At 39.9% G+C, this 15797-nt stretch overlaps 1 protein-coding gene across 2 annotated transcripts; it reads right to left on the reverse strand.

Moving 5' to 3' along the window:
• Window positions 1–1655: 1655 nt before the first annotated feature.
• On the reverse strand, window positions 1656–14623 carry mybl1 (v-myb avian myeloblastosis viral oncogene homolog-like 1). Of its 2 annotated transcripts, XM_017453414.3 has the most exons (16): window positions 14117–14623; window positions 11332–11428; window positions 11039–11110; window positions 10407–10499; window positions 9058–9278; window positions 8466–8652; window positions 8215–8289; window positions 7739–7837; window positions 6859–7089; window positions 6164–6523; window positions 5917–6056; window positions 5194–5308; window positions 4991–5095; window positions 4783–4893; window positions 4226–4411; window positions 1656–4148 (listed from the first exon to the last, which is right to left on the reverse strand). In XM_017453414.3, the coding sequence occupies exons 1-16, from the start codon at window positions 14137–14139 to the stop codon at window positions 4020–4022; spliced, it is 2244 nt and encodes a 747-aa protein (XP_017308903.1). In that variant the 5' UTR covers window positions 14140–14623; the 3' UTR covers window positions 1656–4019. The 2 variants fall into 2 exon arrangements, with proteins under 2 accessions (XP_017308903.1, XP_017308905.1); XM_017453416.3 differs by lacking the exon at window positions 7739–7837 and having other exon boundaries at window positions 14117–14616.
• Window positions 14624–15797: the final 1174 nt, after the last annotated feature.

Raw genomic sequence — 15797 nt, forward strand, 5'->3', positions numbered from 1 at the left:
CCAGTGATTAACATTGATTATATCATTACAGTGGCATCTGTCAAGGTGTGGGATATATTATGCAGCAAGTGAACAGTCAGTTCTCAAAGTTGATGTGTTGGAAGCAGAAAAAATGATCAAGCATAAGGATCTATGCAATTTTGACAAGGGACAAATTATGATGGCTAGACGACTGGGTCAGAGCATCTTAAAAACGGTAGGTCTTGTGGGGTGTTCCCGGTATGCAGTGGTTAGTGCCTACCAAAAGCGGTCTAAGGAAGGACAACCGGAGACAGGGTCATGGGCACCCAGGGCTCATCGATGCGCATGGGTAGCGAAGGCTATCCTGTCTGATCTGATACCACAGAAGAGCTACTATAGCACAAACTATTGAAAAAGTTCATGCTGGCTCTCATAGAAAGGAGTCAGGACACACAGTGCATCACAGCTTGTTGCGTATGAGGCTACGTAGCTGCAGACCGGTCAGAGTGACCATGCTGACCCCCTGTCCACCACCGAAAGCATCTCCAATGGGTACGTGAGCATCAGACCTGGGCCATGGAGCAATGGAAGAATGTGGCCTGGTCTGATGAATCTCATTTTCTTTTACATCATGTGGACGGCCGGGTGCGTGTGTCACGTGTGTCGTGTGTTATTCCCTAATGGCAGTAGTCTCTTTCAGCAGGATAATGTGCCCTGCCACGCTACAAAAATTGTGGTTTTAATATTATGGCTTATCAGATGAATGATGCTCTAGCATGTAGATATGAATTATATGCATAATATACTATTAATTAGAAAGGCTCTGTCCTTCTAATTGGGTTCTATTTGGAACCTCATCTAAAAATGCTGCACTAACTCTTGCATGTATTCGCGTGAGGATATCACTCTGGCTAAGAGCACCTGCCAAACTACCTCCTGGAAATGCACATGGAAAATGAAATAATGTTGCTGCTCATGGGCAGCCGATTGCATTTTGAATGCCACTCTCAAGTCCTAAATAATCAGCTTAGTGAGTAACTCTGAAGTATGCACATCACTGTCAGATCCTACAACAGGTGTTTGTTTTGGGTTCGACCAGCAGGACTCCAGCTGCATTCAAGCACATACTGTACAAAAGCGCCAACCCGAGTTGAAGTCAATGGAGCCTTTGACATCTCTCAAGCCAATGTTGAGCCACTAAAAGTCACAATAGCATGAGTCAGAAGGAGAAATGATTTAGAGTGCGTGTGCCATGGGCTTGTAATGGCTCTAGGCAGCAGAAGGCATGTCAGTGGGGCCTACGCGCTCTTCCATTTGGGGGCAATTGAGTGAATGGGTCTGTAAAACTAACAGACTCAGGGAACAATGGAGCCAAAAGACATTATTTCATGGCCGAGTGGGCCCTTTTAGCTGGAGCAGCTGACCTGCAGAGAGGCCTCTTGTTCAGAAGGGGTGTATGAACATAGATCCCAAAGCAAAAATGTCAGCAACCCCCTACTACCTTTTACACAGGTCCAGAAATTAAGGTTAGCAATCATATGCACCTGGTGCTTAGAGAGAACGATGATGATGGATCTGGCCATGACATGACAAACAACGATAAACTTGTGTGAGACAGGAAGTGGCACAGTGCAAGACTTAGGCATGATTGGAAGGGATTTTGGTAATTAATAAAAAAGGAAATGAAACCATAGTACACTGAACAAAGCATTTTATTTTTCCCCCTCAATACGTACAAGTGTCACAATTGGTTACTGGCAGGATTCAGAGAGGCAGGCGATATATGTTCAGCAAAATAGTGTTGGGAGTAAAATGTCTTGCTTGTGAAAATGTGTATATGTCAGATAAGCTGAATGTACTGTTTATCATGCATTGTTTTTAAACTGCTACATAAATCTACGATTAGGTGGTCGAGTGTTAAATAGAATTTTATACACATAAACTTGCACCTACGTTAAAAACAAGACAAAAATGTACACAAATGCCTCACAACTCTGTTGTTACCCGCACTGTTACATTAAACAATATTGAATCTTGTGCTATGAAATGTGGTGAATAACCTAATGAACTCTGGGATTTGAAAATACATATTTTTGTAGAATTAAAATGAAAAAAAAAAATGAAAAAAAAATACTACCCAGAGGACAGGATGTCTTAGTGTTGGGCTAACCAACTGATTTATTAAAAAAAAGCTCTCAGCACATCACAGAGTCTTGTTTTTAATGCCTTAAAAATAGATCCTTTAAAAACCTACTGAATAATTTCACAAGGACCCTGACTTATCAAACGTTCTACTGTAAAAAATAAAATTAAAAATATTCTCAATTACCTTCAATGTCAGACAAAGTTAGATTTAAGCAGTACAACTTTTCTACATCTCCAAAAAAATTGTGCTTGTGTTTCGTTCACTTCTTTTCTGATTCTCAGCTACGGCACAGCCTTCAGTTTCACCTGCAGAATTACTTAGTGAGAGAGAGGAACTCTTGTTTTAGTCCATTAACAGTCAGTGTTTCATTTTTACAAGAAAGAAAGAAAAAAAACAGCCACTTCTATCGCCATCATAAAAGATAAAAAAAAAAAAACTCAAAATGTAAACACTTTAGGGGATTTTCCAAAAAAAAAAGAAAGAAAACTGACACTTGAACATTTAAAAAGTGCAAATTGCCTACACAAGCGGTTGGAAGCTGAGTATCGCTACCTGTATTGTAACTGAACTTGTTTGACGTCACACAGAACTTTGGAGATGACTAGATTGATGCTAGATTGAAACCAACTAGTAAAGAATGATTAGTGGCAGTGTATGTTGTTAAAAAAAAAAATTTTTTTTTAGAAACATTTCTGATGAAAGGTAGCCAAATATTGTCTCTTAACACAACAGAAATAAAATTCTCTTTATAGCTTTGAAATAAATAAATTAGTAAAGATTTAATAAATAGAACCTACAGCCCTAAATGATGGAGAAATCCATCTCGTCTTGGAACGTGTTACTTGTGTGAGACTGCATATTAAAAATCAGTACCAAACATGACTTCGGATAGTTTGCAAACTAAAGCAGCTAGAGTTTAAAGTTGTTGGTTTTGTTTTTAGGCTGCAGACACTGTCAGGTCTGTCAGCGCAAAAAGGTAGGTCTCTTTTCAAAACTGGACAGTCCAGGTGCTCAATAAACATCTCAACAACTCAAATTACAGCAACAAATAAATTAGAAAATGGAAAGAAAAGAAAAAAAAAAAGAGTTACCCTTCCATTCGACGCTACTTTAGCAGTTAAATGCTGTACAATACATTCAGTGAGTGTCAAACTCATCAAAAAACACGGAGCAGAACCCTTATTACGGTTCGAGCCAAAACAGTCACATTGCAAGTGCTATCCAGTTCCTCCTAAACACGCTTCAAGCCCCTCCCCTTTACAGTTACCCACAATCAGTAGTGCAACACTGCGAGTGCTCTTCGATCTTTAAGACACCATTTTTGTTTTAAAAAAATCCTATAAAAGCGACGTTAAAAATCCCAAAGGACTAACAGGTATGTATTGGGGTTTTTTCCCTTTTTTTCCCCAGAGTGATGAAATCCAGCAGCAATCTTTTTTCTTGGGAATTTCCAAAGTTGTCTGGAACTGACATGTCGTGCGCAAAGACAGAAAATGCTCAATGATGTGAAATTCTTTCTCTCTCTCTTTCTACATCTCAGTAACCGACAACCGAGGCAAAAGAAAAAAAAAAGAGATCTTCTTCGGTTCTCCTGATACTCCAAACTGTCTACGGCTAAAAGTTAACACAAGACGGCCGATGAAATACCTTAGGCTAGATCGACGAATCTAGAACGGTCATCGCAAAAGTGTCATCTCAAGAGGAAGACTGGTCACGTTCTTTTAGTTAAAAAAATCGAGTCATTAATGCGCATCTTTTTGGGTTAAAATACTTTGTAATACACTGAAAGTCTTAAGCACACACACGTATAAAAAAAGGCAAACATTTAGTTTCCTACACCAGATTGTCTAAAAGTGAAGTGCGAGGAATGAGGGGGCTGTATGCTGTAAGGAGCTGAGAGGAGCACTGGAGCTCACAGGACCAGAGCTCTGGAGGTGCATGTCGACAGCTGGGAGGAGTTCAGGTAGTGCCTCGCTTGCTCGGTCATGATCAGCTGGTCCTGTGTCTTCCCAAATACCACTGCCTCCCACTCACTGCTCACCTGATTGGATAGAACATCGGTTTTAAACACAATCCATATCAGCTGTTTAAGCTCAAGCGAACGGTAAGTTGTCGTACCTGTGTGGAGGTTTGGTAAACTGGGCTTCGGTGTGTAAGGAGCTCTTTTTTTGCCTGAGGGCTGAGAGGGCAGATGGGAAGTTGGGTGTCCATTTTCAGTGAGCCTGGAGAGCAGGTGAGTTCCTCCTCTACTTCTGTCAGTGGGGTCATCAGAATTGCGCTACTCAACATGCCATCATTAGGAGACTGGGTGATCAGAAGGAATTACTACAATCAGACAAGCCTGCTAAAGTAAAGACTGGTAAAGCAGGGCGATTGAAATATTTGCCCCCCCCTTTATACAGTAATGGAACCAATAGACCTTTTATTCCTGAATTTTCCATACAAAGAACTCAAACCTGTTTTAGAAAAATACATTCAAATTGTTCTGAATAATATTATCAACATTTTTCCGACTTTTGTTCTGCAGTTAGGCTTGTGTTTTTATAGAAAACCATCAGATTTGAGAATTCAGGTGTGCTGCAGTATAAAAAAAAATTTTTTTGAAAGAATAAAATCGTGTACTTCCTGGTTGTTAAGGATCATTTTGGATACTGATTACTACATTCTGCTCTTACCTGTGCGCTACTGCTGATCTGCTGCTGAGGGAACAGTTGCACATTGAGACAGTCTTTCCCCCAACTGTCCAATAGCAAGGACTTCCTCACCTTCCTGGCAGGAGCATCCGCCTATACATCAGCCAAACAAAAAAATATTCATTGAGGTAAACAATACAATATACAGTTCATAAAGAGAGAATGATCAGTATGGACGTGCTGTGTGTACCTCATACACTCTTTGTTCAGGATGTCCGTGAATGAAGATATCCGTCCCTGTCTCTTCCTTCAACACTTCCCTAATGTCCTCCTCTAGGAAAGCCAGTGGCTGAGGCTATGCACAGAAAAAAAAGCTCACATACACTTGTACACTTGTGAATCACATATACTGTACACTAACATTAAGGAAAGAGGTGATTTAAAGACACCTACCACCATTTTTAAGGGCCCGTGCATCTTTTCCTGGGCAGCTAAGGCATTTTTGAAGGGAGTGGGTGTCCTCGGAGTGTGGGCCATTATGGACTTGCGAAGTTTGGGTGTCCTGAAACTAAACAAATAAATGCGTTTATACCAGAGCGCTGTTGAATTCTCAATTCTGATTGGTCAGAAGGTGTCAGATGAATTCTTAGTAACATGACACGCCACGCTTTTTGTCTTAATAACCCTTCTATTATGTTATGGGTCCCATTTCCACACTTGAAATGTCTGAAATACTGGTTAACCTTTCTTTTTCTCTTTAAAATTTTGTAACTTTCCTCGGTTAGGGTCATGAACTTACATGGAAACATTTCTTCTTATGGCTTGCCTGAGGCTTTAAATATAGGTTTACTGTTTTAAGCTGTTTTTTGCTTCTATTTAAACTGTGGGAGTCATTTTGACCCATAACATAACGGATGTAACGTTTTTCCCAAACATAATAGGAGGGTTCACTTCAAGTGAGAGGAAAAAAAAGAGAGGTTAGTGAAGGAATGATTAGTTTTAAGTGTTAATGGGAACCAGCTTGTTTTTGTTTACCTTTGAAAAGGGTAACTAGTTAAGTCACATAGTTCGAGTTTTGTTTTATTACACAGTATGCAGTTAATCACGTTTGGTTGAAAAAAAAATTCCCTGTATTAGACGGCTAAATGTTGTCCAAATAAACAGAAGGAATGTTACCCAGCATTCTCCTTCTGATGTTTGGGTGTGGTTTCTTTCTGCTGAGGCGTGCTGGAGAAGTTTTTCTGCGCACACACCGGAGTTGACGTTAGCGCAGGATTGTCCAGGTTCAAATGCTCAGCCCCAGATATGTTAAAGAACTGGAGTTAAACGTAGAAATAGAAATGAGAGACACGCTGGGTGAAACAGAGAAACTTGACGCGTAGAATTAAACGGCTGTGGTTAGACTCTGGTTAACACTTCATACCTGAGAGGGTGAGAACGGAAGTCCTTTAACTGGTGTGCTTTTCAGCGAGCTCCTGGTGTTGTCTGTAAAAGAGTTTGCGCAGTCACCGAGCGAACGGTCTGCTCTCTCTCTCGTCTTCTTCCTCGGCAGGGATGGCGAAGGGGAGTCGAATTTGCCCGCAGGGCGAGTGCTTTGAGGAACGGGTTTCCCCTGGCTCGTTCCAACATGAGGCCTACATAAAGCAGGGGCAGGAGTGTGGTACTTAACATCCTCTGTGCAGTCATCATGAGCTGGGTACGCGCCATCAAGGACGGGGGGTTTAGGAGGACTGACAGACTCCGAGAGGTCAAAACTTCCCACCTCGCTCCATACAATAGGATCCTGCAGAGCATGACACACTTTCTGTTCACATTTTATGGTCCATCTAGTAATAACCTTTCACTTTTACTTTGTTTTATAGGATAAAAACCAATAATATTGTTTTTTAAATCACGGCAACCAAAAACTAACTTGTCTTGTCCTTTTATGGATGGACAGTATGGCAAAAATATCATATCATGAAACTTTTTCATGATTCAGAATAGACATCGTGCCATTTAAATTCGCTGAGGTTTGTACCAATGAAACAGAAGGTTGGAGAGGTAACAACTGTTTATGGCTGCTATAACAGGATCTATCTTGATTTTGGTGTTAACGAGTGTCTGTCTCTTGCTCACCGAGTCGATGAGGTCTATGGTTTCTGCAAACTCAGGAATGGTCTGCAGACTAGAGAGCACAGCACTGGCTTCCGCTGCCAGGAACTTGCTGGGAGAGACGTGCAGTGGTACAGAAGGAGCACGGCCCTTCTCCGCTCGACCCAGCTCAACACCGGACTCTTCGGTGGTCCCTGTGGTGCTCATGGTATCATCCGCCAGACTGTCTGACCAGCTTGAGTAGCTCTCTGGGTTCTGAATGAGAGCCAACCATTGTGAGTCAGAGAGGTGAGTTTAACAGCCAATAGAGAGTGATATACAGGGTCCAGTGATGTGCAGTGATGGTAGTTATGATGATGGAAAATAATGTGGTTTCCAGATTAGTGAATACAGAAACAGACACCATCACAGAGTCAGCAGGCTCATCAGTAACCAATTATAACGTCTCTAGGAATGAATAACTCTGCTTTAACAAGTGTAACTGGTAAACATTAATAAGGTCATTATTCACCTGAGTAACAAGATAAATATATTTTAACAGTTCTTATCAAGGTACTCAGATTTCAGAAATTCTCAGAGGACACAACACAATAATAAAAAAATGAATAAATAAAAACATACAAATCAATGCTGCCAAGTTGTAGCGCACAAAAGGGAAGAAAAAAAGCACAATGTTTTGACTAGGATGAAAGCAATGACTTTCAAGCATGTCGTCTCTCGCCAGGCACTCTCATGCTGTGCACTAAAGGATCTAGTTACTGACAGCAGGCCACTATCAGGTGGAGTAGCAATGAGAGTAAGCTAGGGTCACCAAGCGCAGATGTTGTGAGAGGGATAAGGGGGTTATGGAAGGGGTAGGGAAGCCTAAGCACACTACTCTACGCGCACACACAGTGGTTCTTACACGAGGACCGGACTGTCTTCTGACTTCATTCTCAGCTGACATAAGGAGCAGCTCTAGCTCCTTAATTCGCTGCTCTTTGTCGGGATCGTCGTGGCACGGCTGTGAGATGGGGAACCGGGTGGTAAGGAAGGAAAAGACAGAAGGAGAGACGAAGACAAACGAGTTTACTGGCAAAACCACAAACACTTCAATGGGGCTCTGATCCCAAATTCCATCAAGATGGAACTGCTTTTCTTTTTTTCCCTTTTTTTTTTTTAAATTCAAGGCCAGATAAGATTTGAATAATACCCATGATGTAATTCAAAATAAGAGCAATTTATAACACCACAGCACCAGCATGCAGTTCAGACACACGACACTGACAGTTGTGTCAGTTCTTTGGTTGAGAGAAAAGTAGGGCAGGAAGGGGAAAAACAGGGAGAGAACAAAAACGCAAAGATGAAAAAAAACAACAACAACAGGAAAGTAGGGCTTACCGACATGAAGCTCGAACTCTCTGTGATGCTGTCCATACCCTGTACACTCGCAGATCCGAACATGTATCCTGCAACCTACACAGATAAGAAATAAACTAAATAATGATTTCTTTCCCCAAAAATAACAACATTTTCACTGACAATTGTAATTTTATGATCACACAAATTAAGGGAGAAGTCTTCGTTTCAGTTGAGCCATTTAATACAAAAAAAGAAGCTCATTAGTGACTTAAACTCATAGCGGTTGACACCTGTGACTGGCTGTTCACGAGCAGGTGGTCGTGACCGTGCGAGTGCTCCACAGACTGACAGCCTTTAAGGCGTCTCTTCTGAGACTGATCTGCGCTGAAACTCCTGTTGCCATCCTGAAGGTAACCTTCCTGCTCGACCTTCCTGCGCATGGTAGAGTTCCAGTGGTTTTTGATAGAGTTGTCTGTCCTGAAAATATAATACAGATACTTGATTGCATTCCTACTGCCACAGTCAGGGGTGGAGAAATCATTCATTCATTAGCGAGTCCATCTGGCAGGTGAAACAAAACAAAACAACAAAAAGAACAAAAAAAGAATAAGGTAGGTAAGATAACGTAATAAAGCTATTTAGCTAGTTATGTGCTTTAAGACAGTCATGGAGGTGGGATTCAGAATAAGTACCATGTGCTATAGTTACAGAATCAAAGTGAATTCTATCACCATGAAGCGCATTTGCTTTTAGAAATACATACCAATTAAAAACTCATTTTTATAAAAGTCAACAATAAATAGTAGAGTTTTTCTTTCTCTCTCTCTTTCTGTATGTATAGATGGGTTACTGATATCAGCTTAAAAACACAAAGTATTATACCTTCCAGGCAGCAGCTTTGAGATCTCAGCCCAGCGATTACCAAGCCGTTTGTGCGCCTCGTAGATAATGCGATCCTCTTCCTGGGTCCAGGAGGACTTCTTCACCTCAGGGTTGAGGTGATTGTGCCAGCGCTCGCGACACTGCTTGCCTATGCGGCCCTGTAGGTGCTTAGCGATGACGGACCACCGCTTCGGGCCGTATTTGTGCACCAATTCAATCACCTGCGATGATACGGTACATACAGTTGAGGAAAACCGAAGCAGCCCAATGACATAAGGTTTTTTTTTTTTTTAACCTTATTCACGCGTCTTAAAAGAATTCATCACTGTAGTATGTGTTGCTCTGGCTTAGTATTTGAAATAGAACAAAGAGGATCGTATGTTATATGTATATATTTTTTTTTATTTGTTTTATGCAACCATACATAAGAAAATCAATCTTAAATAAAAAGGGGCTAAAGTCTGTAAGCCAAAGTCTTCCACAAATGCTTGTTGTTGCTTCTTTCCCGTTAAGCAGCTATTTCCATTTACAGTGAGAGCGGGAATCATATTTGCATAGTGACACAGCATTCATTGAATTCCTCTGCTATTGAGGTCACTGATGCTATTATCATTCAAGGAATGCATTACTTCACCTCTTCGCTATTTGTCCCTAATCAAGCTTTGCTCAGGCCTGGCTTCCAAAGGTCCTCACAGAGTAACGATTATTAGAGAGAGAAAGTGTAGCTTCTGCTATAACAGTTCACATTATATAAATAAGTGTGATGCAATATGTAGATTTGAAGAAAATTTCGTGCCTCTGTTTGCAGTTTACTACCAGATGACCAGACTAAACAACATCCTGGAGTATAAGTATTCTGGATGGAGCTCAAATCTTCTTCAATTCCAGACTGCTGGGACTACGGCTGCTCCTAACGCCATACAGACTTCATATAAATCCATAATGAACTTTTTCACACTATCTGTTGTTACCCAGATGAGGATGGGTTCCCTTCTGAGTCGGGTTCCTCTCAAGGTTTCTTCCTCTTAAAACATCTTAGGGAGGTTTTCCTTGCCACCGTCGCCACTCAGTGGCTTGCTCAGTTGGGATAAATTCGCACCTTTAATATCTGTATACCATGTTGATATTTCTGTAAAGCTGCTTTGAGACAATGTCTATTGTAAAAAGCGCTATACAAATAAAATTGATTTGAATTGAATTGAATTGAATAAGGTCTCAACATGAACTTGAGAGCAGAATCTTGCAGGCTCTTAAACAAGGGACCTCTGCTACCCTCAAATGTCATTATTTCACAGCGCCCACCTCCCATGTCAATCCCATCAGGCCGGTCAACGCCCAGCTCGTCTTACCCTCTGATCCTCCTCTTTTGTCCAGGGCCCTTTCACCAGCTCTGGGTTGAGAACTTTCTGCCAGCGGTGCTGACACTGGCCATCTGTCCTTGTCTGTCAAGAAGCAACAAAATCCCAGTTTAACACCTGCAGGTACCACACACCTACAATAGAACCTAGCGCTGCTAAAACTAAGCATATTTTCACCATGTTTTGCTTTTTGTAAAGTGCTTAAACATAATTCTTTGTAATAGTGTTCAGTTTAATGTTAGCTAAATGTATTGAATAATGTTATAGATCATGTTGCTTTTCTTTTAAACTGACCCTGGTGCCATAAATCACAAGTTTTCATTCATGTTTCAAAGACCTGATCAATCACAGCGCACTTTAAATATTTTCCTGGTCTCTGCTCTATAAATATATAAAGACTGCAGACAAAGGTTATAAGATACCTGTAAATACACAGTAAATTAATTCCACAGCTTTGTTTTGAGTTGCATTTGTGTTTATACTTAGTTCACCTTAATTACTCAGGAGTTAAACATAAGAACTACACTACACAAATATTCCCAAAATTTTATTCCTTCCTAAAGGTTTAATTCTTACATATAATTACTAAGATTAGCATTTCTGGCATAACTTTAATTACTTACTGGGAAATAATTAGCGATTAATCTCCATGCATCGGTGCCATGTTGCTCAACAAGCTTCTTGAGCCTCTCGTCCTGTACAAAATTAAAAAAAAAAAAAAGTCCCTTCATTAGAGGTGTTTACAGTGATTTGGGAAGCATGATGGCTCGTGCGAATTCTTTTGAATCTCAGGGAGTTTCCAATTAGCCTACATCACTTACAGGTTTAAAATACCACACCGACTAGTTTTCTGTGAGTCAGTGCTAAAACCTTAGACAAGCCATAAGAGAGAGAAAGCGAGACATGAACGCATTACCTCTTCTCGGGACCATTTCACTTTGCTGAGCATCTTTTTTGAATTCTTGGGTTCTGTGTCAGTGTCTTTAGACTGACGCTCGTCATCCTCATCCTCACTGAAATAAAGGAAAAAAAGAAAAATGAAAAACGGTGATGTAACAAAACATAAAACGGTTAAACAAACATGATTTAAAAAAACAGTGCTTGTTCTAATGAATTCTAAAAAATGTAAACAAGTGCATTTTTTAGCAAATGACCAAGGAAACCCATGTGTTTTAGTTCACAGGAATTCATTGTTGCTTGGTAACATTTCCCCACACACAGGGATCTGAAGATTTAATCACGACACTGTGTCCTGGGATACTGAAGTATAAACTTCTCACCAATGTAAGCAGAATTTTATCGTTAATCCAAAGCAGCCAGCTTTAAAACAGCACTAAATCATAACTGGAAAAAGAAACAATGCATTAGATATACTGTTAGTAATAACAGCGATATAATCTAAAAATAACAAGACTTTGTGTACTTGTACACACTCCTCACAGCTGTGAGGTGTTTTAGGGTAAACTGTAGGCCAAAGTCCAGCTCTGTCTCCTTACAAAAATGCAAAATCCTCCTCCTAGGCATGTTTATGAGCCAAACAAGGCCTCCTCTTGGTTGTAAAATGTTATACCCGTGATGAAAGAGCTATTTCAGCCAAGAAACATGGCAACTGGAGTTCAGCACGAAGCTCCCCCTCTGAGAAAGACTCGAATGGACTCTAAATAAACGGCCTCTTTTACTTTCTGAGGTGAACTGCTCACATCACTTATTCAGGAGGCAGGCCAAGCTCATGTTCAGCCAATGGTAGCACATAACCTGTCAGCCCACTATCGTCGAGTTTTCAAATCTATCCACTAAGGTTAGACGAAGATTGCACTGTCTTACCCAAACGAAGTATAGTCAGATGTTAACGTTAGTATTAACATTGAGATTCCTTATAAACAAACCTGTTAACGAATTGATTGCATAACTGAATGCAAGCTGTGTTCGGATCAGCAGTCGCTTTGAAAATAAAAACAACACGCACAAGCGAACTACTGTAGCAAGAAACTCCACACACACCCAACACACACCCACACCCTTTTTTAAGAGGCACAGAAAAAGGGCAAAACACAAAAACACACACACATACAACATAGAGCTATACATTGTTGATTGTTTTACCAGAACCTCTCCCTTTTATTAAACTGCATCACCCTACCTTTACATAGATAGCTAGCTGTTTTTGAGTACTTAATGTACTATGTGTACTCTGTGTATAATGGAATTCATGTCCTTCTTCCTCGGTTTCAAATGAGAGCAAAGCTCATTAAGTCTTTGCACACAACCTCATAATGACTAAGTAGTTACATAATGACTTCGTAGTTTGGAAGTGCCCAAACCCGAACATCTATGGGCATTTTCGAATAATTTAATACGTTTTAGTAACTCGTGAAACACAATTACATCATGGCTAAGTAGTTCCATAGTGAATCCATAGATGCATATTCATTCTGGGGGTACTTTTTTTCTGTACTCTGTATATATTGTGGTTAAGAGGTGTAATACCTCTTCCTTGGTTTGAAATGACAGCACGTTTTGGAAATGAGCACACTTTTTCTCGGGTGCAGAGATCCTTTCAAGTCTTTTCGCTTTTGAGCATGTTATGAATCATCAAATAAGTGTCTATAAAAAACACCCAGTGGCTCACTTTTTCCTCTCAAGTGTTTAGGTCATTTTGTACATCTTTGTCCATGGGTCGCTGAATACATTTTTTTTAGTAACTACTGTAAGAAGACACAAAAGTCCCATAATGACTATGCAGTTACTGTACATAATAACTCCATGGAATGGTGCACAAAAAAGTATTTGTAATTAAGCTAACGAAACTTAATTACATGTATATCACAGAAACAATATAATTCAGCTCCTTTTCAAAATGTGTAAGTAGTTAATACTGACTGTGTAACGTGTAAAATAAATGATTAACTAAATGAACTAAAATGATGAACACAATGACAACTGAGTGACAGAAAATGACAGCTAGTTAGTTAACTAAACACAATTAGCTAAAAAAAAAAACTTGCTTATTTGTGTACATTGAACTACAGATTACGTTTGAAAAAATCTTTATTCTAGCTATTAGTCTTCAAAACGCTTGTATAACAAAATTCAGTGCTAGTTTTTCAGCAAGTTAGTCAGCTAGCTAGCTAGCAACAGTTAGCTTACATTGAATGACAGCCAGCTAACATACAGTAATATATATAGCGCGCTCTTTCTCCCTCTCTCTCTAAATATATGTGTACATGTACAGAATTTTAACATTTAAGCATAAATTATGATCACTGACATCAAATAAATCTGAGTAACTAAAGAGAACCTGTTAACTAAACTATTAAGAGTACATAGCCTATATGTGGTTACTGGCTAACGCTAACAACTATAACTACAGATAGCATGTTAGTCCATAGTGGTCATAATTACCGATTTCAAACGTTGTGCATAAATATACAGTATACTATATGTATATGTTTAGATTGCAGAACTGTTATCTGTATTAATGTGTCAAAATATATCATTGGGAAATTGTTGGAAAACATGTTTTGATCTTTGGAGCAACTGTCATCATGTGAAGATCCGTTTATGCAAAGTGCTTCCTTTGCACTAATGCAGTATCACAGTATACACATCAGCTTGGACATGGACATGCACGTGATCCATGTTCATTATTAAAAGTTGTTTGCTGTTGATTATATGATTCATTGTTGATTATTGTGTCTCACCTGCGGGGCTTCATGTTGGCCATGCGAATTGTGCAGGTTCACTCAAAGTGACAGGTTTCTTCTCCGACGTTAAAATGTCAGAGAAAGCCACAGTTGCAATTTGCGCCTGGAAATCCAAACACACACCAAAAAAAATCAAACACACTTCCGTGAATCCCGACACATGCAGGTGTCAGGCAGGTGTCCGAGAGACTTCCATTAACACCGATGCGGCTCACAAGGTCACAAACTCTTACAAACAACAGCAACAACAACAACTCTGTCCAAGATGCAGCTCCAAAGCTTAAAGCAATTCAAGAAGAGTAGCAGATCAGAAGCCAAACATGCCGTTTTCTCTCTCTCTCTCTCTCTCTCTCTCTCTGTTCCCTCTCGGTGTGTTTGCCCGCCGTGTCCACAGCTCACGCCCTCCTCCTCCTCCTCATCCTCCTCTTCTTCCTCTTCTTCCTCTTCCTCCTCCTTCTTCTGCTGATTTGTCCGTCCCGCCGAATCTCGCGCGCAGCCTCACTCCAGCTGCGTTTGAATCCTCGCATGTGATTGGTTGAAAAAATAGGAGCGCGCTGACACAATGCTCTATTCACAAACCGATAACAATAACAATAACACACGGCAGTGACTTTTATATGCATACATACCTACATACTTAAACATTATATATTATACACGACATGGCCAAAAGTTTGTGGACATCTAACCATCAATGCCGGATCACTTGTTGTTGAACATCATCCCCATTCCAGATGTACCCCCCCACACACACACACACGCACACACACACCGTTGATGTTATAAGAAGCTCCACTCTTCTGGGAAGGCTTTCCAGATTTTTAGACTTTGGAGCCTGGCTATACAGATTTGTGTTTCAGTGTTTCATTAGACAGATTTCTAGCAGTAAACTTAGCAATGAGGTTGGGTGACGGGGTTTTATTTTTCAATGGTAATATGTCGCCCTCTTGTGGTTAGAGTGATCTTAACAATTAAAAAAAAATACCTACAGTATAGAGATTTTAACTTTTGATTTTCTTAAGCGTAACATAATTACTTTAGTATTATTTTTTATTCAGTTTCTCTGCGTTCATCCGTTAAAATGTGAGAAGTAAAGGGATGCTCTCACATCTCGGCTACACTTCCACTTTAATAATTTGCTAATGTGCAAGTAAAGAGGCGAACACCTTTTTAAAAAATATAAATATAATACTAATGATAGTAATGAATAAATCTGTAAGCGGAGACGTGTGGGGTGCCGATATTCTAATATAATAATAATAATAATAATAAGAAGAAGAAGAAGAAGAAGAAGAAGAAGAAGAAGAAGAAGAAGAAGAAGAAGAAGAAGAAGAAGAAGAAGGAGAAGATGAAGAAGAAGGAGAAGAAGAAGAAGAAGAAGAAGAAGAAGAAGAAAAAAAAAGACGGACAGTGAAAAATATTATCCATATAATTTTCTGGGATTCTCAGTCTCCGCTGTGTATGCTACATGGATGTGCACACAGGCTATACAAATACACATTCTCCACTGTAAATCCATAACATCTAAGAATTTCTTAGACATTCAAGGTCATATAACAATCAGATCATGTTAGACAGAAGTAGTGTGTCTCAGTCCTGATACTAGAGCCCCTATATCAAAATATTTTTCCCAAGCTTCCACTTTTCCAATATTCCACATGTATTTGGGCCTAGTATG

The sequence above is a fragment of the Ictalurus punctatus genome, chromosome 23 (assembly GCF_001660625.3).
Source record: "Ictalurus punctatus breed USDA103 chromosome 23, Coco_2.0, whole genome shotgun sequence".
Classification (NCBI taxonomy): Eukaryota; Metazoa; Chordata; class Actinopteri; order Siluriformes; family Ictaluridae; genus Ictalurus; species Ictalurus punctatus.